Source organism: Liolophura sinensis, chromosome 10 (assembly GCF_032854445.1).
Source record: "Liolophura sinensis isolate JHLJ2023 chromosome 10, CUHK_Ljap_v2, whole genome shotgun sequence".
NCBI lineage: Eukaryota > Metazoa > Mollusca > Polyplacophora > Chitonida > Chitonidae > Liolophura > Liolophura sinensis.
The window spans coordinates 19,249,464-19,276,419 of record NC_088304.1 but is presented as its reverse complement, the minus strand read 5'-3'; the positions used below and the strand labels follow the sequence as shown (position 1 = coordinate 19,276,419).

The 26,956-nt window shown below is 39.5% G+C and overlaps 1 protein-coding gene across 1 annotated transcript; it reads left to right on the top strand.

Annotated features, from left to right (window-relative positions):
- The first annotated feature begins 68 nt into the window (after window positions 1-68).
- On the top strand, window positions 69-25,007 carry LOC135476268 (carboxypeptidase D-like). The gene is made up of 22 exons (XM_064756248.1): window positions 69-317; window positions 1,079-1,270; window positions 2,353-2,636; window positions 3,470-3,572; window positions 4,316-4,458; window positions 5,964-6,133; window positions 6,744-7,120; window positions 8,759-8,922; window positions 10,128-10,216; window positions 12,734-12,968; window positions 13,894-14,002; window positions 14,558-14,713; window positions 15,582-15,750; window positions 16,203-16,398; window positions 18,513-18,648; window positions 19,185-19,331; window positions 19,492-19,596; window positions 20,511-20,575; window positions 22,547-22,678; window positions 23,496-23,684; window positions 24,135-24,237; window positions 24,484-25,007. Exons 1-22 carry the CDS (start codon window positions 137-139, stop codon window positions 24,729-24,731), a joined length of 3,693 nt encoding a protein of 1,230 aa, XP_064612318.1. The 5' UTR covers window positions 69-136; the 3' UTR covers window positions 24,732-25,007.
- The last annotated feature ends 1,949 nt before the right edge of the window (window positions 25,008-26,956 follow it).

Genomic DNA, 26,956 nt, shown 5'->3' with positions numbered 1-26,956 from the left:
CAGAGAGACTAGCACACCTACGTCCATAACAGCATCATCGCCACCCGTATCTGCTTCAGAGAAGAACACTGAGAAGGATCTGGAGAAGTTAATCGAGCTGATAAATCGCCTCCACGATGCAAGTCACAGGGAAAAGATGACGTTTGTGGAGCCAAAGAGTTTCCAGCATCACCATTACACTGAGCTGACCTCGTTCCTGCAGGACTATAATAAACGCTGTCCTGACATCACAAGGCTGTATTCTGTGGGCAAGTCTGTGCAGGGGAGAGAACTGTGGGTGATTGAAATCTCGGATAACCCAGGCATTCATGAACCAGGTAAAAAAGAATGTGCTAAAAAGTAATCATTGTTTAGAATGGTGATCGCTGTCTTCTAAGTGAAATATTCTTGAGCACAGCATAAAACACCAGTCAAATAAATAAATGAATGAATAGAATGTGTAAAATATGTCATGTTTTCAGTGAAAATTAAGCGCAGTTATTAAGCACCGAACCGGTCAATATATAAAACGAAAATCGTGACGTCAGTATTCCTTAGCGATGCATTATGCAACGTAATGCATTAGCACATATTGGTTTTTGTTACGAGACTATGTTCCCTTCTTTTGTTCCGTTGGTACTGTAAGGACTTGTGAACGGTGGAGAACCTTGATTGTAGACTCAGGCACATTGGGTCTTTTTTTTTTTTCTAAATGAACACTGAATGATTCTGATTAAGATATATTCCTACTTTGAACACACCACCATATGGCTGAAATGTTACTAATGTTACTAATGGCTGAAATGTTACAGCGTGATGACCCAGGAGTCTCTCACCAATGCGGTCGCTGTGAGTTCAAGTCCAGCTCATGCTGGCTTCTTGTCCAGCCGTACGTGGGAAGCTCTGACAGCAACCTGGGGATGGTTGTGGGTTTCCCCTAGGCTCTGCCCGGTTTCCACCCACCATAATGCTGGCTGCCGTCGTATAAATGAAACACTCTTGAGTACGGCGTAAAACACCAATCAAATAAATAAATAAATAGATAAGTTAATACTCGTACAGAAATTGTTAACGGTAAGCTATGTGTTCCTTTCCATAGGAGAGCCTGAGTTTAAATACATCGGAAACATGCATGGAAATGAAGTGGTAGGTCGCGAGATGTTACTTCTGCTAGTGGAGTTACTCTGCGAGAACTACGGTAAAAACGACCTTTTGACCTTGATGGTTGACAACATTCGTATCCATATCATGCCCACCATGAATCCAGATGGCTATGAGAGATCACATGAAGGTGAGTGGCGGAGTGATACATGAGCTTCTTCACCTTAAACCGCGCAGTTGATCCTTGATAGCCTGCGTAACGATGCTTTATGACAGATAATAACAAATGATAATATTGCATCTTTCATCTTGGCAGAATGATTCGCTTTGTTCAGTATTCATTTGGCAAATTAATACAATCACTACGTTTAATTATTAAGAAGAAGAAAATTCATTTATGTATGTAAAAAATTCATTTATGTTATCTGAATTTTATGACAAAAAGACAGATAAACTGTAGAAGGGCCATGGCAGGCTCAGATGGATAAAGCACTGACTTGCTGGGACTATACATTCCGTCATCAATAAGATCAGACGTTCAAATTCTACTCTCGCTGCTCTGACTGAAACGAACATACTGCGGAAAGAAATTCAGAATTTTTTGGTAGATTCAGCTAAATACAAAAATTGCTGATGCATTTGAGTCTTGGGCCTATGTATTTGCCAAAAAATGTCAGTTAAGAGAATTACAAGGGGAAATCTGAGAAGTTGGTAAGATACAAGAAGATATGTGAAGGTCGGTGGTTTACTCTGGGCACTGAGGTTCCCCCCCACCCCCACCCCCCCCCCCCACCCCCACACTTAAAACCTGTCTGTAGCCGTACACAGTCCTCCATCGCTAATGCAACATAATGACTCAGGTGCATCTCACTAGTGCAGGGGCTATGAGCTCATACTGGCTTCTTCTTCTGCCGTACATGGGAAGGTCTTCTAGCAACATATGGATGGTTGTGGGTTTTCCTGAACCTGGTTTCCTCCCACCGTAATGCTGGCTACTATCGTATGAGTGAAATAATCATGAGTACCATGCAAAACTCCAAGCAAGAAAATTAAATCTTACATAATTGACAGATTCTTGAGCAAAGTGTTTATGAACTGTTTTTCAAATTAAATTAAAAAAAATAAATTTAGTCAAACAATTATTTGATTAATTTGTTTGAAAGATGAGTTTTTGATGTTGAATTCTCCTTGTTTTTCCGTACCAACTATTCATACAGGGATGATGGTATAATGGAGTTTTCTGAATACAGGAAAACCCTCTATCTTCTTCAGGTGACAAGGGCGGATTAACCGGCAGGGCGAACTTCAATAATGTCGACCTTAATCGTAACTTTCCTGACCAGTTTCACAACACTCAAGAGAACCGCGATCAGCAGCCGGAGACAATTGCGGTCATGAACTGGGTGAAGAGTCTGCCGTTTGTCTTGTCAGCAAATCTTCATGGGGGGTCCCTTGTGGCGAACTTCCCCTATGATGACACGGCAGGTGGCATGTCCATATACAGCAAGTGCCCCGATGATGCCACATTCCATGCCCTGGCAGAGTCTTACTCTCTGGTGAATATTTTAAACTGCGAATCCTTCATGTTTTGTTGGAATGGAAAATATTTTATATTTTGGAAATCTGTACCTGTAATCTTTTCTGGCAATTCAGTGTACATGTACATGTGGTCGCCCCTATTCCAGCCAACTAGGCCTTATATAACAAGGTTCTGCGTGGTCTGGCATGGAAATCCGGTGACATTGCCAGGTGACTTGACAAGTTGTAGTGGTTTCGTTGTGGGATAAACCTGAATATCTTCATATACATACAGTTCAATGTAAATCCTCTCTCGTATTCCCTGTATGGAGGTTGCCAAATCAGCAGCCTATCTTATGCATAATTCCCCAAGGAAGACAAGGTGTGTTTGTGCTAGACCTTTCTAAACTGCCAACATTTCAGCACAGTAAGAGCAAACCACATATTAATTTGCTTTAGGGACCTCCATGACCGAGGGGGTTCACATGCCAATGCGAGGTAATGACCCGGGAGCCTCTCGCCACTGCGGTCGCTGTGAGTTAAGTCCAGTTCATGCTGGCTTCCTTTCCAGCGGTACGTGAGAAGGTCTGCCAGCAACCTGTGGCTGGTCGTGGGTTTTCCCCAGGCCTGTGCCCGTTTTCCTCCCACCATAATACTGGTCACCGTCGTATAGATGAAATATTCTTGAGTGTGGTGTAAAACTTCAAATAAATCAAATAAATTAATAAATAAAATAAATTATTGCTTTTACTGACAGTTAAATAATGTGTAACACTGTCACAGAAAGGTGCATTGCTGAGATGGACTGGTAGATGATCTTTTGTCTTTTCTGGAGTAATGTATACTAACATGCAAATGTCCAATTTATCAGGCTCACTCAACGATGCATGAAGGACATCCATGTCCGAGCATGTTCCACTCTGAGTACTTCAAGGACGGGGTGACCAATGGAGCAGCCTGGTACAGTGTGGCAGGTAAGCTGGCATAATAGTACAGTTGAAAGAGATGAACACTGTCCACGCTGATTGGCTGGCAGGGCAGATAAGCAATTATGGTTAAATGTTTTGTCCATGTTATACTTAATTCTGATTGGCTGGCTGTGGAGATATATGTATGGTCATCATGGGTTAAGTTGAACTGAACATGCTTGCTCTGTTTTGATTGTATGAATAAACACAAGGCTATCAGGTGAACAGACCAAAAGTTGGGAAAAAAAAAAGTACTGTATATATGTTACAGTTGAAGATACGCAAACTATGCTAATAATAAGAATGAAAATAATCTTTTGTAATAATATAACCAAGTAATAATATAAAATAATATAACATAACTAATGGTATGTTTGTATCTTCAAATCAGACAAAGTCACTCATTTTTGATTCTTAGGCTGGAATCCATGTTAGATGGTTACTATATTTATTTATTTATTTGATTGGTGTTTTACGCCGTACTCAAGAATATTTCACTTATACGACATCCGCGAGCATTATGGTGGGAGGAAACCGGGCAGAGCCTGGTGGAAACCCACGACCATCCGCAGGTTGCTGACAGACCATGGTTACTATAAGGCTCATTATGATAGGGTGATATCCTGCTGTGAAAATGTGAATTTCAGAATAAAAAGTAATGCGTGTATTTTAATATATGATCTTTATTTGCATGTAAAAATGTATTACATATAAACCCCACATTATTAGTGTACCCATTAATTGTACAGGTGGTATGCAGGATTGGAATTACCTTAACACAAACTGTTTTGAGATCACAATTGAACTGGGCTGTGTCAAATTCCCCATGGCTGAAAAGCTACCTCAGTTCTGGTCTGCCAACAAGTATGCTTTACTGGTCTACATGGCACAGGTAAGTCTTTGTAAATGAACAGAAACTTGTACAAAGTATTTTCATTAAAATATTTAAATTTTTGATAGTTTCTGATTGATTTGTTATGGGTTCACGCGGACTGACATTTGAGAGACCTATTGACACCTATTTTTGAAATTTTCTAATCAAGCTAGTGCCCAGACCATTTAACACATTAACCTGAAACATTCTTGTGGATATAAACTTTTGGGGTTTTGAAGTTAATTTTATTAGCTCACTGGGTTTGACTCTCTTATTGGAATTTGAAATGTCTTAAAAATTTTTGATGTAATCTGATGTATTTTGGGCGGGGGATTTTGATTGATCGATTTTGATTTCAAAAGATTGTCCAAACTTTTTGAGACACAGTTGAAAAACAAATTTTTGTTACGTATTTCCAATGGCCTGTAAATTAAAGTAATGGTGAGATCTAGAAATAAAAATTTAATCCTGTTTATTTAACATAAACTGGACAATTAAATTGCCTTTTAACTGCCTGAATTTTTCTGCAATGTCTGTAAATTTCCAAAGTGGTTGTATCTTTAAAAATGATACATTTTCTACAATTGGATAGTGAACAATGATAAATACAACAAACATTGTGGATCCCAGCGAAAACTGGAGTGCCTGGGGTAAGCAACCTAACTTTGGCATGTTACTGACGTGTGACATGCAGATATCCACGTTGTGTGGGTGGAAACAAATGCGGACACACAAGCGTTGTGAGCCGCTTATTGTTACCAAAGCCACACAAGCACAGATAGCTGAGGGAAGCTATACAGGCACAGATAGCTGAGGGAAGCCACTCAAGCGCAGATAAGCACAGATAGCTGAGGAAAGCCACACAAGCACAGATGGCTGAGGGAAGCCACACAAGCACAGATAGCTGAGGGAAGTCACACAAGCACAGATAGCTGAGGGAAGCCACACAAGCGCAGATAGCTGAGGGAAGCCACTCCAGCACAGATAGCTGAGGGAAGCCACACAAGCACAGATAGCTGAAAGAAGCCACACAAGTACAGATACATGTAGCTGAAAGAAGCCACTCAAGCACAGATAGCTGAGGGAAGCCACACAAGCACAGATACATGTAGCTGAAAGAAGCCACACAAGCACAGATAGCCGAGGGAGCCACACAAGCACAGGTAGCTGAGGGAAGTCACACAAGCACAGATAGCTGAGGGAAGCCACACAAGCACAGATAACTGAGGGAAGCCATACAAGCACAAGTAGCTGAGGGAAGTCATACAAGCACAGATAGCTGAGGGAAGCCACACAAGCACAGATTGCTGAGGGAAGCCACACAAGCGCAGATAGCTGACGGAAGCCACAATTTCACTGTAAATATGCCACGACTGCACCTACCCATGATTTGCCTACATGTAGGACAAGTGTGCTGATCAATTAGCTCACCACCCACACACTCAATCGAATAAATGAAATAAATATTTTCTTGAAATACCTGTGACGTCACCTGTATGGTTTATTTCCTTCTGCCTTTTCAGGTACACAAAGGTGTGAATGGGTTTGTCACTGACAAGGCTACAGGTAAAGGTCTGGCCAACGCCACTATTTCCGTGACTGATATAGATCATGACGTTTACTCTGCTAAGGATGGAGATTACTGGAGATTGCTCTCCCCTGGCACCTACACCATCAAGGCATCCGCAAAAGGGTAAGGCTCAAGCATAACCATTGTTTTACCTTTGTTTGTGTTGTATAGTTTATCGTGTGGTTGTAATATTGACGGTATTATGTTCTGTCTGTGTTTTGAAGTCTTTGCATATAAACCCCATAACAATATTTATTTGATTGGTGTTTTACGGTGTACTCAAGAATATTTCACTTATACGACTGTGGCCAGCATTATGGTGGGAGGAAACCGGGCAGAGCCCGAGGGAAACCCACAACCATCTGGCTGACCTTCCCACGTACGGCTGGAGAGGAAGGCAACATGAAGTGGACTTGAACTCACAGTGACTGCATTGGTGAGAGGCTCCTGGGTCATCATGCTGCGCTAGTGCCCTAACCTGAGCCACGGAGGCCCCTCCCATTAACAATAAAAATGTTTAAAACATACGTCACCATGGTAGTTACGATCATTTTAGCCCCTGGGGATTAATTGTCTATAACGTCTTTAGGTTAAAAATCCGGAGGGCTGTTTCAACTCTAGGGTCTTTGATATACCCAGAATCTGCATCCCCCCCCCCCCCCTAAAAAAAAACGATAAAACTGTTTCGTAAACCATTTTCTAAATGACATCCACCACTTTGATATCTTTTCAGGTACAGATCCCAAAGTTTGGTTGTCCAGGTTACCGGAGGCCTGGCTGCTCATCTCAGCTTCTCTCTAGAAAAAGAAGACTTCACCAAATTTGTACAGCAGTTTGATTTTGGGCTGACAGAAAACGTGGAAAATCCAAAGTACCATGGGGTCTCAAAAGTCACAGAAGAACTTGAGAAATTAAAGGGAGATAACCCAAATTTGCTCGATGTGGAGACGTTTACGAGTGAATCTGGAGCTGTTTTGGGTGTTCATTTGTCCGCCAATTGGTCCCAGCACGAAGGTGATGAGCCACACGTGGCTCTGATTGGATCGCTGTATGAAGATCAGCCAATCGGAAATGAGATGCTGCTGAGGTTAACTCGACATTTAGTAAGAGGTGTGCATTCTTTTTCCTTAGCTATTTGTCGGCTGTTTTTTTCCTGCGAGTCCACACGGATTCCAGATGTCACTCACAAATGATATATTTCACATAAATACCTCCTGTGATTAAAATACCATTTCTATTTTATTCTGCATCTTATCTGCGAGTTGGTGCTGAAAAAAATCCCAAACTGGATTAAAGTGAAATTGAAATCAATCCTTTTTCATTTTGTTTGAGATATACATTTGTGTGATTTTCCTTTTTTTTTTTTTTTTAAGGCTTTGTGGTAAAGTAAACATGACTTTAAAGAGGAACAATTGCTGGGATAGTTAGCATTTTCCTCAAATTAGATATTGGTCAGTTTTGTTTTTATCCTCTCCTATGACATTGAAAAGTAGAGTCATTCTGCCTGTAGAATAAAAATATAAATTGATGTGGCCTTACTCGGCTAAAACAATTGCATTGGTAGGCCATTGATTGGGGCTTTGAATGTATCTTTGTCAGTTTCAGGTACAGCCTTAACTTAAAAAGTGCCGTATGTGGGAAGGTCTGTCAGCAACCTGCGGATGGTCGTGAGTTTCCCCCAGGCTCTGCCCGGTTTCCACCCACCATAATGCTGGCCACCATCGTATAAGTGAAATATTCTTGAGTACGACATAAAACACCAATCAAAAAAAAAAGTTAGAAATTAGTTGCTGTGTTCATTAGAAAAGGGCAGTTTTGTGTTGGATTTGTGTTGGATTGCTGGGTTAAACTGTGTTGTTCTAAAATTGAGAGAATACTTCTATACTTAGCTCAACGCTCTAGGATGCATGTCTGAAATTGAGAGAGTGCCTCCATACTTAGCTCAACGCTGTAGGATGCATGTCTGAAATTGAGAGAGTGCTTCTATGCTTAGCTCCAAGCTGTAGGATGCATGTCTGAAATTGAGAGAGCGCCTCTATACTTAGCTCCAAGCTGTAGGATGCGTGTCTGAAATTGAGAGAGTGCCTCTATACTTAGCTCCAAGCTATAGGATGCGTGTCTGAAATTGAGAGAGTGCCTCTATACTTAGCTTCAAGCTGTAGGATGTGTGTCTGAAATTGAGAGAGTGCCTTTATACTTAGCTCCAAGCTGTCGGATGCATGTCTGAAATTGAGAGAGCGCCTCTATACTTAGCTCCGAGCTGTAGGATGCATGTCTGAAATTGAGAGAGTGCCTCTATACTTAGCTCCAAGCTGTAGGATGCATGTCTGAAATTGAGAGAGTGCCTCTATACTTAGCTCCAAGCTGTAGGATGCATGTCTGCAATTGAGAGAGTGCCTCTATACTTAGCTCCAAGCTGTCGGATGCATCTGAAATTGAGAGAGTGCCTCTATACTTAGCTCAAAGCTGTCTGATGCTTGTGTGAAATTGAGAGAGTACCTCTATACTTAGCTCCAAGCTGTAGGATGCATGTCTGAAATTGAGAGAGTGCATCTATACTTAGCTCAGAGCTGTAGGATGCATGTCTGAAATTGAGTGCTAATGTACTTAGCTCAAAGCTGTGGGATGCATGTCTGATAATTGAGAGAGTGCTTCTATGCTTAGCTCAAAGCTGTGGGATGCATGTCTGATAATTCGTAGAATTTTCATATACTATTCATCTCATATTTTCACTTCTTTTCTTCCCAGGCTACAAGTCTGACCATGATGTGCGGTCACTGTTGACTGACTCCCACTTCCATCTGTTTATGATTTATCATAGTGGTCAGTTCCAGCCAGGCGACTGTAGTGGTAAGAACTACAAAGGGCCAAGGTGGTCTGACCAGGAAGGACTGGACTTTGGCACATCTGAGGTTTGTTACTTACCTTTGTTGTTCCAGATTTCACTAACATTTTGTTACCACACAGATAGTAAAGCTACATTTCTCTACAGTTGGTTAGCGTGCTAGCGCAGCGTAATGAACAAGGAGTCTCTCACCAATGCGGTCGCTGTGAGTTCAAGTCCAGCTCAAACTGGCTTCCTTTCCTGCCGCAAGTGGGAAGGTCTGCCAGCAACCTGCCGATGGTTGTGGGTTTCTCCCAGGCTCCGCCCGGTTTCCCCCCACCATAATGATGGCTGTCGTCGTATAAGTGAAATATTCATTAGTATGGCATAAAACACCAATGAAATATTAGAAGTAAATACATTTCTGTACAAACACTGTACCACTCTATGTCATATCGGCGTAAGGAGTATGGTATCAGTGTAAGGAGTATGATATTGGTGTAAAGAGTATGGTATCAGTGTAAGGATTATGGTATCTGCGTAAGGAGTATGGTATTGGTGTAAGGAGTATGGTATCAGCGTAAGGAGTATGATATTGGTGTAAAGAGTATGGTATCGGTGTAATCAGCGTAAGGTAGCAGGCTGTGAGCTCGTTTTTGGTGAGGGTCAAGATTGTGGAAAATTGGAATTGGCAGGTGTATGGCATATTCACAAACAAATGTAGCAGTTCTAGGTGACAAGCAAAAGATAGTATAACAGAATGCTGGAAGCCTTGCTGAGTCTATGTTACTGTAATTCTTCAACCTTTTTGCATGTTCGCAAGGTGTTTATTCAGGCGTATTATGAAGGCCTCCTTCTGTGTTGGCAGATAAAAAAATACTTTTTGTGAAGCCCTGAAACTGGCCAATCCAACCAATGTAGTTTTGTCGCCAGAATAAAATCACAAATGTGCATAAATTGCACTGAAAGTTGCTCTTTCATATGCGAAAAGGTTGAGGAATTGGGGTATTTCATTCTTATTTATCTTACCCTGTAACAATGTCGTATATTGTAGTTGAACAAACCACTGGTTGAACCATCAACATGTTTTCGGTTCATATGCACAATTTCACTTACTTGTTTCATTGGAGAGTGATTTAACACTGTATCTATTCCAGAATGTTCCAATTGTACCATGTTGATCAGGTGAGGAAACAGGGTGAAGTGAAAGGAGAGTCCCCACGCTCAACAAATCTTCTGGTTTTACACACTTCTGTACAAATTCACATATCTTTTCTTTCCTGTCTTTCCTAGGACTTTGTCCTACAGACTTTGACCACACAGTTTGAGAAGCACAAGTTCAATCTTGCCATCAGTATAGAATCTGGTGGTCTATATGTCAGGTGAGACATTACTAGAATATAACAAGATTTTCTCAGGTCATGATGACCATAATCAGCTGGGAGTGGTGCTGATACAGAAAAGAATATGATGTATAGCTTGAAAAGTGTTTTATATGCTATTTGAAAATGTTTTTGATGAATATAATGTCTTGTTTTTTTACGGGTAATTTAATCAAAGTGGCTGGTGAAGTTTCATTTATGAGTTCAGATATTAAAGTTTGTGTAATAATATTATACCAATAATACCCTTTTTTGTTAACGAGTCATAAGGTTAGAGGTCACGTCCTACCTGCAATTCAGTGATTCTACACATCAGTTTTACTTAAAATAGAAAAGAAGTAACTCTGATTATTGAACTCACATATATCAATAATACCCTTTTTTGTTCATGAGTCATAAGGTTAGAGGTCACGTCCTACCTGCAATTCAGTGATTCTACACATCAGTTTTACTTAAAATAGAAAAGAAGTAACTCTGATTATTGAACTCACATATATCAATAATACCCTTTTTTGTTAACGAGTCATAAGGTTAGAGGTCACGTCCTACCTGCAATTCAGTGATTCTACACATCAGTTTTACTTAAAATAGAAAAAAAGTAACTCTGATTATTGAACTCACATATATCAGTAATACCCTTTTTTGTTAATTAGTCATAAGGTTAGAGGTCATGTCCTACCTGGAATTTAGTGATTCCACACATCAGGTTTACTTAAAATAAAAAAGAAGTAACTCTGATTATTGAACTCACATATATCAATAATACCCTTTTTTGTTAACGAGTCATAAGGTTAGAGGTCACATCCTACCTGGAATTCAGTGATTCCAAACATTAGTTTTACTTAAAATAGAAAAGAAGTAACTCTGATTATTGAACTCACATATATCAATAATACCCTTTTTTGTTAACGAGTCATAAGGTTAGAGGTCACGTCCTACCTGGAATTTAGTGATTCCACACATCAGGTTTACTTAAAATAGAAAAGAAATAACTCTGATTATTGAACTCACATATATCAATAATACCCTTTTTTGTTAACGAGTCATAAGGTTAGAGGTCACGTCCTACCTGGAATTCAGTGATTGCACACATCAGTTTTACTTAAAATAGAAAAGAAATAACTGATTATTGAACTCACATATATCAATAATACCCTTTTTTGTTAACGAGTCATAAGGTTAGAGGTCACGTCCTACCTGGAATTCAGTGATTGCACACATCAGTTTTACTTAAAATAGAAAAGAAGTAACTCTGATTATTGAACTCACATATATCAATAATACCCTTTTTTGTTAATGAGTCATAAGGTTAGAGGTCACGTCCTACCTGGAATTCAGTGATTGCACACATCAGTTTTACTTAAAATAGAAAAGAAATAACTCTGATTATTGAACTCACATATATCAATAATACCCTTTTTTGTTAACGAGTCATAAGGTTAGAGGTCATGTCCTACCTGGAATTTAGTGATTCCACACATCAGGTTTACTTAAAATAGAAAAGAAGTAACTCTGATTATTGAACTCACATATATCAATAATACCCTTTTTTGTTAACGAGTCATAAGGTTAGAGGTCATGTCCTACCTGGAATTTAGTGATTCCACACATCAGGTTTACTTAAAATAGAAAAGAAGTAACTCTGATTATTGAACTCACATATATCAATAATACCCTTTTTTGTTAGCGAGTCATAAGGTTAGAGGTCACGTCCTACCTGGAATTTAGTGATTCTACACATCAGTTTTACTTAAAATAGAAAAGAAGTAACTCTGATTATTGAACTCACATATATCAATAATACCCTTTTTTGTTAACGAGTCATAAGGTTAGAGGTCATGTCCTACCTGGAATTTAGTGATTGCACACATCAGTTTTACTTAAAATAGAAAAGAAGTAACTCTGATTATTGAACTCACATATATCAATAATACCCTATTTTGTTAACGAGTCATAAGGTTAGAGGTCACGTCCTACCTGGAATTTAGTGATTGCACACATCAGTTTTACTTAAAATAGAAAAGAAGTAACTCTGATTATTGAACTCACATATATCAATAATACCCTTTTTTGTTAATTAGTCATAAGGTTAGAGGTCACGTCCTACCTGCAATTCAGTGATTCCAAACATTAGTTTTACCTAAAATAGAAAAGAAGTAACTCTGATTATTGAACTCACATGTATTAATAATACCCTTTTTTGTTAACGAGTCATAAGGTTAGAGGTCACGTCCTACCTGGAATTTAGTGCTTCTACAGATCACTTGAAATAGAAAAAAAAAGTAACTCTGATTATTGAACTCACAGTTGACCTACGTGGATATCTCGTCTATATGTAGCCCAAATATAGATCAACTATGCTTGGAGTTGAGAAAGTACTTTGTCTTGTCATCAGGTGATAAATAAGATACCCTCAGTGAATCAGGGAATATCATGATGTCCAGGATGAGAGGAACCTACAGAGTTTCCAGAAGTTTCTTGAAGAAAGAAATCACTACCATTTTTCATAAATTCCAGGCTGCCTTTAGATGAGTTTAGAAAGAGTCCTATAACTGGGAAGTCAACATCACAGACTGAGGATGATGAGGAATTCATGATGTTGGGTGGTGCTTTCATAAAGGACCATTCTCCTCTCCACGCTGAAGATCAGTGTGAAGCAGCTGTTAAAAGGGGGATAATCCATGGTGCAGATTTCCACCACAAGGGGCCTTCTTTCCAGGACTATGTTTATGATACCTACCAGTCTATGATGGTAAGTGGCTTTGTCAGATAAAGAACTTTACCCATTTCCAACACATTCAGTAAATACTGATTTCACAGTCTCACTATTAACAGGTTTTCCACTCATCCATGAAATCCTGTAAAGTACTAGAATTTTGTTGAGAGATTTTAAAACTTAAAAAGTCAGAACTAAAGTGTTTGGCTCTGGAATATCAACCAATAGAAAAGCAGCCTTCTTTTTGTTGTTGTCAAAGTGTCTGTTTCTGATGGCAATACATGGTAGGGCCTACTTGTTCTTTCCATATGATTTTGTATCCTCCATTATCGTTTTGAAACAAAATAAAGCATTGTATTTAATAAGGAAATGTCAGCAACTTGCTACAAAGTTATTATTTAGAAACAAAAAAGCAACATATTTGATAACAAAATATCACCAACTAGATATGAAGTTATTGATCTATTCACTGTCCAAAACCTGATTGACATTTCTGGAAAGCATAACATACTAGGTTCTTTAGAGCCCTTGGAAATAATCTTCTTTAACATGTGGGAACCCTGTTTTAATAATTAAAGTTCAAGTTGTGTATAATGGCAATGTATGCAAACCAAAAGGACATGGCCTCCCTACAAAAAAAAAAAGTATTGTGGTACCAGATAAAAGCTAGGTTAATCCATAAGAAAAACCTTTGATACATGTATACCCTATTCTTCAACCTTTTCAACCAGCACAATAAATAATATTTTGAAACCTTCTGAGAGAACACTGGGGTGTAGAGAAATAAACTGCACAGTTTTATGAATCTTGCATCCTTTGTGACACAAACAAATCATTTTAGCCTACATCATTTTCATAATAATTGTATGTATAAATTCCATGGAGAGAAAGTGCTTCAGTGGTTGAATAGGTTGAAGATTTACAGTAGGTAAATAACCTTGACATTTACCTTCCCATGAAGGTCACCGCTCACATAAGCTGCTGTAAGGCTCCTGTGCAGAATGATCTCCCGTCGCTATGGAAACAGAATCTAAAACCCTTCATGGATGTGCTGAAGCTAACAAAGCAAGGTGAGATCGAGATATATCAATGTCGGGATGTGTTAAGCTGGTTTGATATTCATTGATTAGGATGTTAATGTTTTAACGATATATATCGTTAGTATGACATTGGGCAGAGTGACAATGGGTGCTTGACTATGTCCTACCATCGTGAGACAATTAGTAAATTGGAGTGGCTGTGGGGTGCTGGTTGAAGCTAAGATTACAATCATTCATTACCCAAGTACCTGTGCTATTTTTATGGGTCTTTCGGGGAAATTTTAAAAAAAAAATATAAAGTGTAAAATATTTAAAAAAACAGTTTAAGTGTGAGTGAAAACTTTCTTTGCGAAAGGCCACATGTTAACTTTAATTGTGTGACTTTCTGTTTAAGTTATCCCTATTTCTCAAAGAGAATTCATGGAATTCAAGTTCAGATTTGTCTTTATTACTGTGTGTTTTTTTTTCATTTTCTAATGAGACTTCAAGTTAGTTTTCATATACATTATATCCTCATCCATTCTGAGCTATTAATTAATCTGTGAATGAGTGAATCAGTTTGTATGTACCTGTGTCTCTTTGTAGGTGTGATGGGCCAGGTGACTGATCAGTCAGGTAAACCAATCAGCGGTCTACAGGTGAGAATTGAGGGTCGTCAGAACACCATACCTGTGTCGGAGTCAGGTCACTTCTACAAGCTACTGAGGGAGGGTAGCCACATGATAACGATCAGTGCCCCAGGTGAGTGTGTATGATACAGTACCTGTTCATATGAAACTCTTCAAGTTGTCCCCTGTTTTTCAAGGAATTGGATGTAGCTCAATGAGTAAGATGCATGACTCCTATTAACCTAGGGGCACACAAGGTATGGGTTCAGTCCCAGCTTTGGGCAGGGAATATTGCAGAATCCCCCTTTTTTTCCAATGTCATGATTCTTAGGCACATGAGATTTGGGCTGAAACCCAGCCTTGTTCGGAGAGTTCATAGATTCAGTGAAAATTCTTTAGTATGCATTAATCAACTGTCCATCAATCTCATGTAGGTATCTTGTGCGTCAGTCAGAGTATCATTGACTGTTACATCAAACACACTCCCTTGAATCACAGGAGTCATTGAAAAATTAGCAAATTTGTGAATGTAAAATGAAAGTTGAGATCTTCCAATTTTCCAGAATGAATGGTAGAATAAATGCTCTAAACACATACTTCAAAAACTTTCAGTGTCAGCACTGAAAGTACAGGCTAATTGATTTTCTTCCATGAATCCCAGTGTTTTACCTCATCTGTAAACAGAACGTGAATAGAAACGGCGATCTACACTGGCAACAAAGACTCACATTTAGGCATGTTCACATCAACACCTTGGCCAGGTGGACTCAGGGGGAGTAACTCATGATGTCTGATTATGCCCCCTTGATGTTTCAAGAGCATGTAAAATATGGGCAAAAGTTTAGGTCAGTCTCATTTGATAGGGAATTTTAAAAATTCACAAAATCCTTGTGATATTTACTTCTGAGGAGGAAAAAAGAAGGAAAAATGTATGTACATTGCTTTCATGAAGCTGACATAAACTGGTGTTAATAATTTTCAAATTTCTGTGTTTGGTCCAGGTTATGAGAGCATGACCCTCAGAGGTGAAGTGCGGAAAGGTGGAAGGTCAAAGATCATGGCTAAGCTACAGCAGGAAGTTTCTAATCTGTCCTACCACAGTTACGGGCAGGTGGAGACATTGCTCAAAGACGTCACGCAGAAACACAGCTCTGTAGCTAAACTGATCAGGTAAACATGAGAAATATTATAAGATGTTCATCATGGTGGAAGTTTGGCAGAAATGTGGCTAGGGACTTCTGTTGAACAGCTTCAGCGTGGATTTTGTAGTCGTAAAAATTAAAAATGTTCAACAAAATCACCCTCAAATCAGCATAATTACCACAAATTTTAATGATAACAGCTGATGTTTATTGTGATGTATCATTGATGTCTTCATATTTTAGAAGTGCAATTGTATAATATTTGGCTCAGATATGTATTGCTAGAGAAATTGTACACTTTGACAGAGTTACTGGCTCTTACAGTAAAGTTGCACTCATTCATTCATTCATTCATCCATTCATTCATGCCGGTTAGGTTAGAAATCAAACTCGATCAAACCAGAGATCAAGTATTTAGAATCGGAAGTGAAAGGACATTTTCTTTTGAAAAGTCTTAATGAGGAACAATTTTACCTTCAGCATTGGAGAGTCTGCCCAAGGGAAGAAACTCTATGTAGTTGAGGTCAGTGATGATGTGAAGTTAGCTGATCAGAAGCCCAAACCAGAGATTCTCTTTGTGGCTAGTATCCATGGTAATGAAGGCATCGGCAAAGAGCTGTTGATTGAGTTCTTGAAGCACTTGTGTGAAAACAAAGATGACTATAAGACGTCAGAGGTGAGGACACTGTATTTGATGTATTGTATTGTTGTCCTTTTAACTGAGGATTTTAAGTCTCATAAGACCATTAGAAAAGTTAAGTGTGTGTAGTCTAGTATCTCATCCATATGTCATAACTGTTTTCTGGGTCTTTAAAGACTTCAAAGACTTTAAAAATGGTACTTGCTGCTGCCCCGCTTATAGCTCAGCAGTGAGAGGTTAGAACAAGGAAACATGATTAGTTGGCCCATTGTCAGTATAACGTGACTAGGAGGGGTGTTACGTCTGGTGTCTTTGGCATGATGCTTTAGTGACTGCAGCACTTTAGGGGCATGGACTCACCCTGCCACAAGAAGACACAGTATATGTATACTGTATCACAGCAAAAACTTGGTACATGATTTCAGTATGACAAGGTTGTGTAAAACACCAATCAGATAAATAAATAATGGTACATTTTATCACAGCAAAAACTTGGTACATGATTTCAGTATGACAAGGCTGTGTAAAACACCAATCAGATAAATAAATAATGGTACATTGTATCACAGCAAAAACTTGGTACATGATTTCAGTATGACAAGGCTGTGTAAAACACCAGTCAGATAAATAAATAATGGTACATTGTATCACAGCAAAAACTTGGTACAAGATTTCAGTATGACAAGGCTGTGTAAAACACCAATCAGATAGATAAATAATGGTACATTGTATCACAGCAAAAACTTGGTACAAGATTTCAGTATGACAAGGTTGTGTAAAACACCAATCAGATAAATAAATAATGGTACATTGTATCACAGCAAAAACTTGGTACAAGATTTCAGTATGACAAGGCTGTGTAAAACACCAATCAGATAAATAAATAATGGTACATTGTATCACAGCAGAAACTTGGTACATGATTTCAGTATGACAAAGTTGTGTAAAACACCAATTAGATAAATAAATAATGGTACATTGTATCACAGCAAAAACTTGGTACATGATTTCAGTATGACAAGGCTGTGTAAAACACCAATCAGATAAATAAATAATGGTACATTGTATCACAGCAAAAACTTGGTACAAGATTTCAGTATGACAAGGCTGTGTAAAACACCAGTCAGATAAATAAATAATGGTACATTGTATCACAGCAAAAACTTGGTACAAGATTTCAGTATGACAAGGCTGTGTAAAACACCAATCAGATAAATAAATAATGGTACATTGTATCACAGCAAAAACTTGGTACAAGATTTCAGTATGACAAGGCTGTGTAAAACACCAATCAGATAAATAAATAATGGTACATTGTATCACAGCAGAAACTTGGTACATGATTTCAGTATGACAAGGTTGTGTAAAACACCAATCAGATAAATAATAAAATATATAGACCAAATTGCCAAATACAGGTCAAGTTGGAGTTTTGGGCTGTTATGGTTGTTTTCAACAAAATTATGTCCCCTGTTCTTCTGTTGTGGGCTTTGACTGGCTATTATTCAGAAGGCTCAAACCAGTTCAGAACATGTGTTGTGTAAGCAAACCTTCGGGGATATATAGCTTTACCTGTTAAGGTATGCCAAGTGCACAGACTGATGCGGACATGCAGTGAAGTTTTAGGGCCTTTATTCTTAACTTTTATTACTTATGGACAGAAGTGATGAAAAAAAAAAAAGAAACTGTTTGATTGGTAATGTTTTGCTATAGGTTTTATAAGCCAAATTGCCCTTACTCGCTGAGTGGCTAAAGTGGTGTGCAAGCCAGCAACCAAAGTGCTGTGCATGCCAGCAACCAAAGAGCTGTGCAAGCCAGCAACCAAAGTGCTGTGCAAGCCAGCCACCAAAGTGCTGTGCAAGCCAGCAACCAAAGTGCTGTGCAAGCCAGCAACCAAAGTGCTGTGCAAGCCAGCAACCAGTGGTGACCACATGCTTCAATTCAGCTCCACATAGCTTTTCACACTGCCTGTTATAAGGATTGGCCTTGGGTGAGCCGCTTTCCTCCCACCATAATGCTGGCTGCCGTCGTGTGACTGCAATATTCCTGAGTATGGCATAAAACACCAATCAATAAATAAATAAATTTTACAAGGATTGTCACTTGTTTTACAAGGGATTGACACACCTGATTTAAATGTCATCTTTCAGATGTTGAAGTCTGTCAGGATCCTTATACTTCCTGTGCTTAATCCTGATGGGGTTGCCATGGCGACTAATGAACAATGTGACGCTAAAGAGGGAGAACTGAACAGTAACCTGGTGGATCTGGACACTAATTTTGAAAGTAAGCTCACCAACTGTTCAGTCTCCAGTCAAAGGAATGAATCTAAAATGGAGCCAGCTTATAATTTATAAGTGATGTGATTGTCATGTAATTGGTCTATGGAAATGTGTTTTAATTTAAAAAGTGAAATAAATTTATAAATTTCCAGGCACCTACATGTCATGTAGATTTTAGTATTGAAGCACAGCCGGAATGCTCCAATTATTCTATTTTTTGAGACACCTGGCCTAGCCAATACACATTTTAATTATAGCAGGAATATATTTCACATGATTATTCTATATATGATGGACAACATATTATATCTGTACAGTTCCAAAAAAGTGGGAGAGAAATGTGATTCTTTGCTAAAAATGAAAATAATTAGGATAAGTCTGTACATTGATTGGTAACTATGGTAACTGTGTATCTATAGTGGCCCTGCATAATGATTTTCAGAATGTCTTCATCTATATTTTACACAACAGTGTTGCCATTCATAAATTTGATGAAATGAAATGTATACATGCTGAATGTCATTTTACATAAATTCACAGGTCATTCTGTAAACAGAAGTGGTCGTCCTGAGCCTGAAGTAAAAGCACTCTCTGACTTCATACGTAAACGACCTTTGACCCTCACCGTGGAGTTGAGGGGAGGTCACCGTGTAGTGGCGTGGCCCTACACCAAGGCTGGTGCTGTTGGTGAGTACTAACTGTATCTTGATGTTGTACAGTGTGTACAAACTGTTCCCTTTATGTTGTTTAGTGTTTGCCAACAGCTCACTAGAATGTTGTACAAAATGTATAAACGGTTCATTTGATGTTGTACAGTGTGTATAAAACTGTTCACTTGATGTTACAGGCATTCTGGAGGAGTCTGAACGCTCCACCCTGAAGGAACTGGCTCAGATCTATAACAACACGCTATCTGTACAACAGGGACTCAGAGCTGACTGCCAGAAGACAGGTATGGCCTTGCAGTACACACCCCTTGTTAGCAGTTTATCGCGTGTCGCAGCGCCATGCCTAGTAGGAGGTCCGCCATACCTCTGTGAAGTCTGCGCACCCTGCTTCAAAGAAAAAACAAAAAACATTTTATTTCATTTGCTGTCCTTTTCAGCCAAATAATAAAATAATAATTGTGTACATACATGTAGTTTCATCGGCTTGGGGTATCATATTAACTAAACAACGCTTCAGATTGCAGGAAGACTTTTCTCCCCTCCAAATAAGAGTGACTATAAAATTGGAAACATTTGCAACTGACAAGTTTTCACAACAATTAAACCTGAAGGTTAGACCATTGCCAACAGCATGCCTAGTTCAGGTCAGCTGAGGAGGAAGTGTCAGTCCACCCACAAAAGACTAGCCGCACAGACTAAGTCTATGCGATCTTTTTTTCATGCAACTGTCAAAGCAAAAACAACGACAACATGCGACCTCAAACTCATGAGTCAGTCTAATAGGATAAGAAAGCTCATTATACAAAGTTCTCCTCAAGCAGATCAGACAAAACTGTTCAAGAAATTTAGTTTTATTTTCTTGTAATTTAAAAAAAAAATTGGACTATTTTATTCTAATGGTATCAATTTTACAAGTAACTTAAATGATTGAGTTACTTGTTTTGTTTCAAATGACTTTGTCCAATATTATCAGTCATGATTCCTGAACATTCATAACATTCATGTCCAGGGTTCTGTTTGTATTTGATGTTCTGAAAATCACAAAAAATAAAATCTTTTTCATGGTTTTTTTTTTTTGGTGTGTACGAGATAATATTTTCCAAAAAAGCAAAAGTTGTTGTCAGTTATTGGACACAGTTCAATATATGTGTATTTTGCACAATTTTAATGACATTTTACTGTGCTTTGTGTGTTTTAGGTGAGCACTATCCAGGTGGGATAACTCTAGCTGCCAATCTCAACAGCCATGATGGGAGTTTGTTGGTGAGTATTTACTGGTATTACAGAAAAGCCAGTAGATAGAAGGATAGAAGAATAGTATGCAAGCAAAACATTAAAGGTTATCTTTGGACACAAGCAGGTGCTGGTTCATTTCACTAAAGTGTTGTTTTCCTTGTGGCTAATCTGCCCCTGACCAGTGGGTCACAGGTTCAAATTTAGCTTTTGGTGGTTCGGCCAAGTTTTAATTTAAGATTGACAGCATAGAGAGTAAAACCCAAGCAGTGACGACAGTGTGATATTTAGCAAATGGTCATTTGTAAGTGGTGGACTACTGTCACTTGTTAATTTATTTCAGTTAGGGTTTTATTGTGTAAACTGGTTGTGTGAATGCATGAATAGTAGCAAATTGCATGCCCCCTAGAACCATGGCTAATGCCCCCTAGCACCATGGCTAAGGCCCCCTAGCACCCTGGCTGCCTCCTGGCACCATGGCTGATGCTCCCTGGCACCATGGCTAATGCCCCATAGCACCATGGCTAATGCCCCCTGGCACCATGGCTGCCTCCTGGCACCATGGCTGATGCTCCCTGGCACCATGGCTAATGCTTCCTAGCACCCTGGCTAAGGCCCCCTAGCACCATGGCTAAGGCTCCCTGGCACCCTGACTGATGCTCCCTGGCACCATGGCTAAGGCCCCCTAGCACCATGGCTAAGGCCCCCTGGCACCATGGCTAAGGCCCCCTGGCACCATGGCTAAGGCCCCCTAGCACCATGGCTAAGGCCCCCTGGCACCATGGCTAAGGCCCCCTGGCACCATGGCTAAGGCCCCCTGGCACCATGGCTAAGGCCCCCTGGCACCATGGCTGCCCCCTGGCACCATGGCTGCCTCCTGGCACCATAGCTGATGCTCCCTGGAACCATGGCTGATGCTCCCTGGCACCCTGGCTGATACTCCCTGGCACCATGGCTAAGGCCCCCTAGCACCATGGCTAAGGCCCCCTGGCACCATGGCTAAGGCCCCCTGGCACCATGGCTAAGGCCCCCTAGCAGCATGGCTAAGGCCCCCTAGCAGCATGGCTAATGAAGGATTAGCCAGAAAAAATGCAGTGATGTCAGTTTTAATTTATTAGATTTTACTGGTCTAGAATTACTCAAAATGCTGTGTTTTCATTAAACATTAACATTAGAATCAACCTGAAAACAAGAGCTTTGTTGTGTACTTTTCAAAGGCACTGGTTTCCTGCAGAAATTGATCTCATCGCCATGTTATAAATGAAAAAATATTGAGTGCATCAAAAAACACCAATAGAAATAAATAAATATTTCTGTGACCAAGCAGTCTCCTGTTGCATGAGGTACATGTATCACGTGTTTTAGTGGCATTTAGAAATTGGCACGGAAGTAAACTAGGCAAGGCATTGCTTATGGATTTACAACTTCTTGGTTTATTGTCACGACGTTTCGATGCAGATACTAGCATCGTTATCAAGTGAATGAACAATACATGCTGTTCGTGTATTGTTATCTATATGAGCCTATCATGGACCTAGTGGATCATATGACGCATTTGTCACCATGGTAGTTACAATCAACAATCATGGCTTTGTGCAAGCGGCAACAGTAGAGCTTGGTAACGTTCAGTGTTTGAACTAGCCAGCTTGACAGCAGCTGTCTTATGGAAAGTTCTGAAGCACTCAGTTATTTCCCCTTACGCTACATGGTATAACATGTCAATAACCCCGGGCCTCCGTGGCCCAGTTGGTTAGCGCGCTAGCATAGCGTAATGACCTGGGAGCCTCTTACCAGTGCATTCTCTGTAAGTTCAAGTCCAGCTCATGCTGGCTTCCTCTCTGGCTGTAGCAATCTGCGGATGGTCGAGGGTTTCCCCTAGGGCTCTGCCCGGTTTCCTCCCACCATAATGCTGGCCGCTGTCATATAAGTGAAATATTCTTGAGTACGGTGTAAAACACTAGTCAAATAAATAAATATGAATAACCCAATCTCTGTTCACAGGACTTCTGTCAGGACTACAGCTCTGGGTTAGCCATTACAGTGTACACAGGCTGCTGTAAATCACCGCCCAGCAACCAGCTGGTAGCCCTGTGGAGGGAAAACAGACCATCACTGGTTGCCATGGTGAACAAGGTAAGATTTTACAGAACATGTAACACTAGTGACTTGAATCCATAGTAGGGGCCTCCATGGCTCAGTTGGTTAGCGCGCTAGCGCAGCGTAATGACCAAGGAGTCTCTCACCAAGAGATTGGTTCCCTGTGAGTTCAAGTCCAGCTCATGCTTGCTTCCTCTCCGGCCTTAAGTGGGAAGGTCTGACAGCAACCTGCGGATGGTCGTGGGTTTCCCTCAGGCTCTGCCGGGTTTCCACCCACTATAATGCTGGCTGCCGTCATAGGCATGAAATATTCTTGAGTACGGCTTAAAACACCAATCAAATAAATAAATAAATAAATCCATAGTTAATTCTTAACTGTATTATACATCAGGGTTATGAAGGTTCAGAGATGGTTTGATATCTCAAATTTGTGGTGAAAACCATCTTTTGAACATCAGTATAGAATATTCTGCTTGTTCTGTTATTTTGATGGTTTCTTTCTGTTATTCTGTCCTTTACAGTTTGATAATTATTTGAGTTTTGGAGCCGAAATGTTTTTGTGGTACAACTAGGATTCCAGATGCTCCTTTGTTCAAATCAGATAAATAAGTAAGCAAAATAGTGAAGTGAAGATTTGCTATAGTTGTGACGTCCCACAGAAGTCATGTTGCATGTAGGCTTAAAAGTTGAGTGAATGGTCCACATGAAAGATAAGATGTCAAAAATTTGTCCCACTGACCAACTGACCAACCAACTTGCCCGCCAGACAAACTCGCAGACAAACTCGTGCTGTGTTGCAGCTAATTAACCATGTTTCCAAAACCTAAAAGCTCCATTTGCATGAATATTCCAGGCTGCTAACACAATGGAGGGCCACATACTAGACTCATTGAGCAAGCAGCCGATAGAGGGCGCCACTGTTCACCTGAGCGGGTTCTCTAAGGTCCAGGTGACGGGGGCTCATGGGGAATTCTGGCAGTATGCGGTACCGGCCAAGTACACCATAGTGGTGAAGAAGGAGGGATTTACTACTGCCACAGAGGTACATACTGTTCGTTTCCATGACAACAACTGTTTACTTACATAGTCTGCTTGTACAAGTTTAAATGGCTGCTCCATTCTTGTCTTGAGCCTAAATAGGCTGAATGTTTGAAAGAAGGTTTTGTTGCATGACACCTATAGAACCATAGTAAGGATATAGTTGGAAGCATTTTTGATATGTTAGAACACATTTAATGTGTGTGGCTCAAATTTCAATAAAATTGATCTCCTGTATTTCTCTGTAACGTGGCGTCAGAGAGATATGATATTCAAGAATGTCCGACTTTAAAATCGGCAACCTTGGTTTTACTTCCCTGGTTTGGAATTCTTCATAAAAGTATTGGGCTCGGTACTGGTTGACATTGACAAATGGAAGCAAACAACTGCATGTATGTAGCCTTCGTTTCCACGTCTGTGGTCTCACCTGTTTATCCGATGTTCCTGTCTACAGGTGATAGATGTGTTTGACAAGTCCACACCTGTTACAATCTACCTCCACAAGAAGGAAGGGATGTTGTTCGGGATGCCCTCTATTGGTGCTCTTATGCTTACAGGTATACCATTGCCACCATCATTTCTCAACAATTGTGCAATTTTCACTGAGATTTATACACCTTGTGTAATTTGATTTTGGAGAAATGTAAGTTTCTGGTCCAAAAGTACCTGTATATTTGTGCCTCTAAAAAGGTGCTTTTTTTGGTGGGAATGGGGGGGGGGGGGGATGAAATTTTAACATAGACACAGCAGACATTGCCAATGAAAAGAACATCACAAATATTGTCTGATCTTTTGATTGGCAGCTGGAGCACTGGCGCTGGTGTTCGCCATGGTAACCATCCTGTGTTGTTATTACTGCTCACGCACGAGTCGCTACAAGAACCAAGGCTTCCACCAGCTTCCTAACGGCGGTTACCAAGACGACGAGCCAGACGACTTTATCATTCGGAATGGTGGGAAGACGAAAAATGTAGCAGAACGAGAGTACCGCGATTTTAGCTCATCTGATGAAGAAGCAGAACTTTACAATTCAAAACTGTTGAAGCGATGACAAACAGGTCTTGGAATGTTTTTTAGCAATATCCTGATCATAGTATGGTGTGCCAGAGTTGGGATGGGTAGTGTGAGTTTATTTTTTAAAGAGACTGTATCACAGATTTCTGTAGGAATTTTAAAGAGTTTAATTTCAGTGAATTATTTGCACTTTTCTAAGGTCACCTAAGCTTTGTCATTTTAACAGATGTGTTGGGCTGAAATTAGAAATTTCAGGAAAATCTGACATTTTGCACATCCTTATTAAAGGCTTGACAGGCTATCACTTTTCAGTGAACTGTTTTGCAAATTGTAAAATATTTGTACCGCAAAACTTCCAGAAGTATATCCCAGCAAAATGCGAATCTGTGTTTTATTTTAGGGTTATCCAAGCTTTCATGAAACTGCATTTGAATTGATTTTTGTTACAAATTTCAGAAATGTGTGGTATGATCCCTGAATAAGTTCGCATAACTTTGTATGAGAGTGATGTTTCTGTCCTGTTTTACCGTTGTTGTTGAAGGTGTTTGTAGTGTTTGTACTGTAGAACTGTTATAGATAGAATTTTGGTACAAAAGGTAACTTTAAGCCGTATTCCTATATTGACTGATGCAATAAAAGTACTAATCCCTAAAACTAATTTTCAGGAAAAAAAAAAAACTGGCTCAGTTGGTTAGCGCCCTAGCGCAGCTTAATGACCCAGGAGTCTCTCACCAGGAGTCAATGTGAGTTTAAGTCCAGCTCATACTGGCTTCCTCTCCGGCCATATGTGGGAAGGTCTGACAGCAACCTGCGGATGGTCGTGGGCTTTCCCCCGGGCTCTGCCCGGTTTCCACCCACCATAATGCCGGCCGCCATCGTATAAGTGAAATATTCTTGAGTACGGCGTGAAACACCAATCAAATAAATAAATCAATAAAACTAATTTTTGACAAAATATACCCTGACGAATGTGTTTGAGCTCCATTCAGATGTTTTGCAATTGATCTGATAATCAACCCATAGTTTAATACCATAGTACTATGTGAATGTTTGGTGTTGTCTATGACCTGCTTTATGTAAATCAAAATGGCACAAAAATTATGCGTTATATCAATATTTATTAACCCCTCTGACTGACGAAAGAAACTAAGTTTTATCAAAATGTTTCTTCAACAAAAGTAGTTCACTCTTAGAGGTTAATTAAATGTTTTGAAGTTAAATATAAAAACACCTTGTTGTCACACCGAAGGTTTGATAAACAAAAATCTGGTACAGCATTGCATTTGTGTATAACTGTAGTTCAGTACAACAATTAATGTTTCAGACTGTGTTCTGTTACTCTCATGCAGATTTTATGTTAAAAGTGCCAATGAATCTTTAATTTGTGAATCTCTCAAACTTTTGCTTGAATTGATCTCTGCATATTCATGTTTATTATTCAATCAGCTACTTTCACGAAACTTATAGTCAATCCAATCACGCAACTTTTATCAAAAATCATGTTCTCAATTTTATAACTATGGTGATACAAAAAAGGGTATGAAAAGTTGATTTACCAAATTTTGTGGAAGAATGTCCCAAAAGATGTCCCATTCGGTTTGAGATGAATACTACAGGGTAGCTTTTGAACATCTGTATTTTGTACCTGTGGGATATCGGAGGGATATCGAAGGGATATAGTTCATGTGAAATCCTGCTTCTCAACGGGAATTTAATTCAAAATCCTCAGACTGACAAGTGAACTCAAAGCTATCCGATAACATGCAAATCTCGATCTAAAGCGTGATTTCGCCTGATATGCCATACCCGTGCTACCTACAAATAGGAATAAATAATGTTAATGCACATACCTTTTTCTTATTCTAAATCAAATATGTAGCACGAGCAAGACTATGAGTGTATGTAGTTTGTAGAAGTAGTTCAGCATGAACTGAAATGGTTTCCAGGAATATTTATTTGTAACTTTATAAATAAGCTGTATGCATGAATATTACATTACGCTTGCAATAATGTAGATTTTAGGTTTTTGTGATGATGCACAACGATGTAGATGGTGCTTGTGAAAAGTTGTTATAATCTTTGGGAGTGTTTAATTTAAGGATGCGTGACCTTTCTCAGAGAGGTAGTTAGGAGATTCAGGAGTTTTTTTTTTATTTACCAGGTGTGTTTGAACTTTGGTCACTAAGTTCAGGCAGGAGATTAGGATGGTGTTGTTTTTTTTTTTTGTTAGTAAATTTAGAACGCACTATATCATCACCTGCA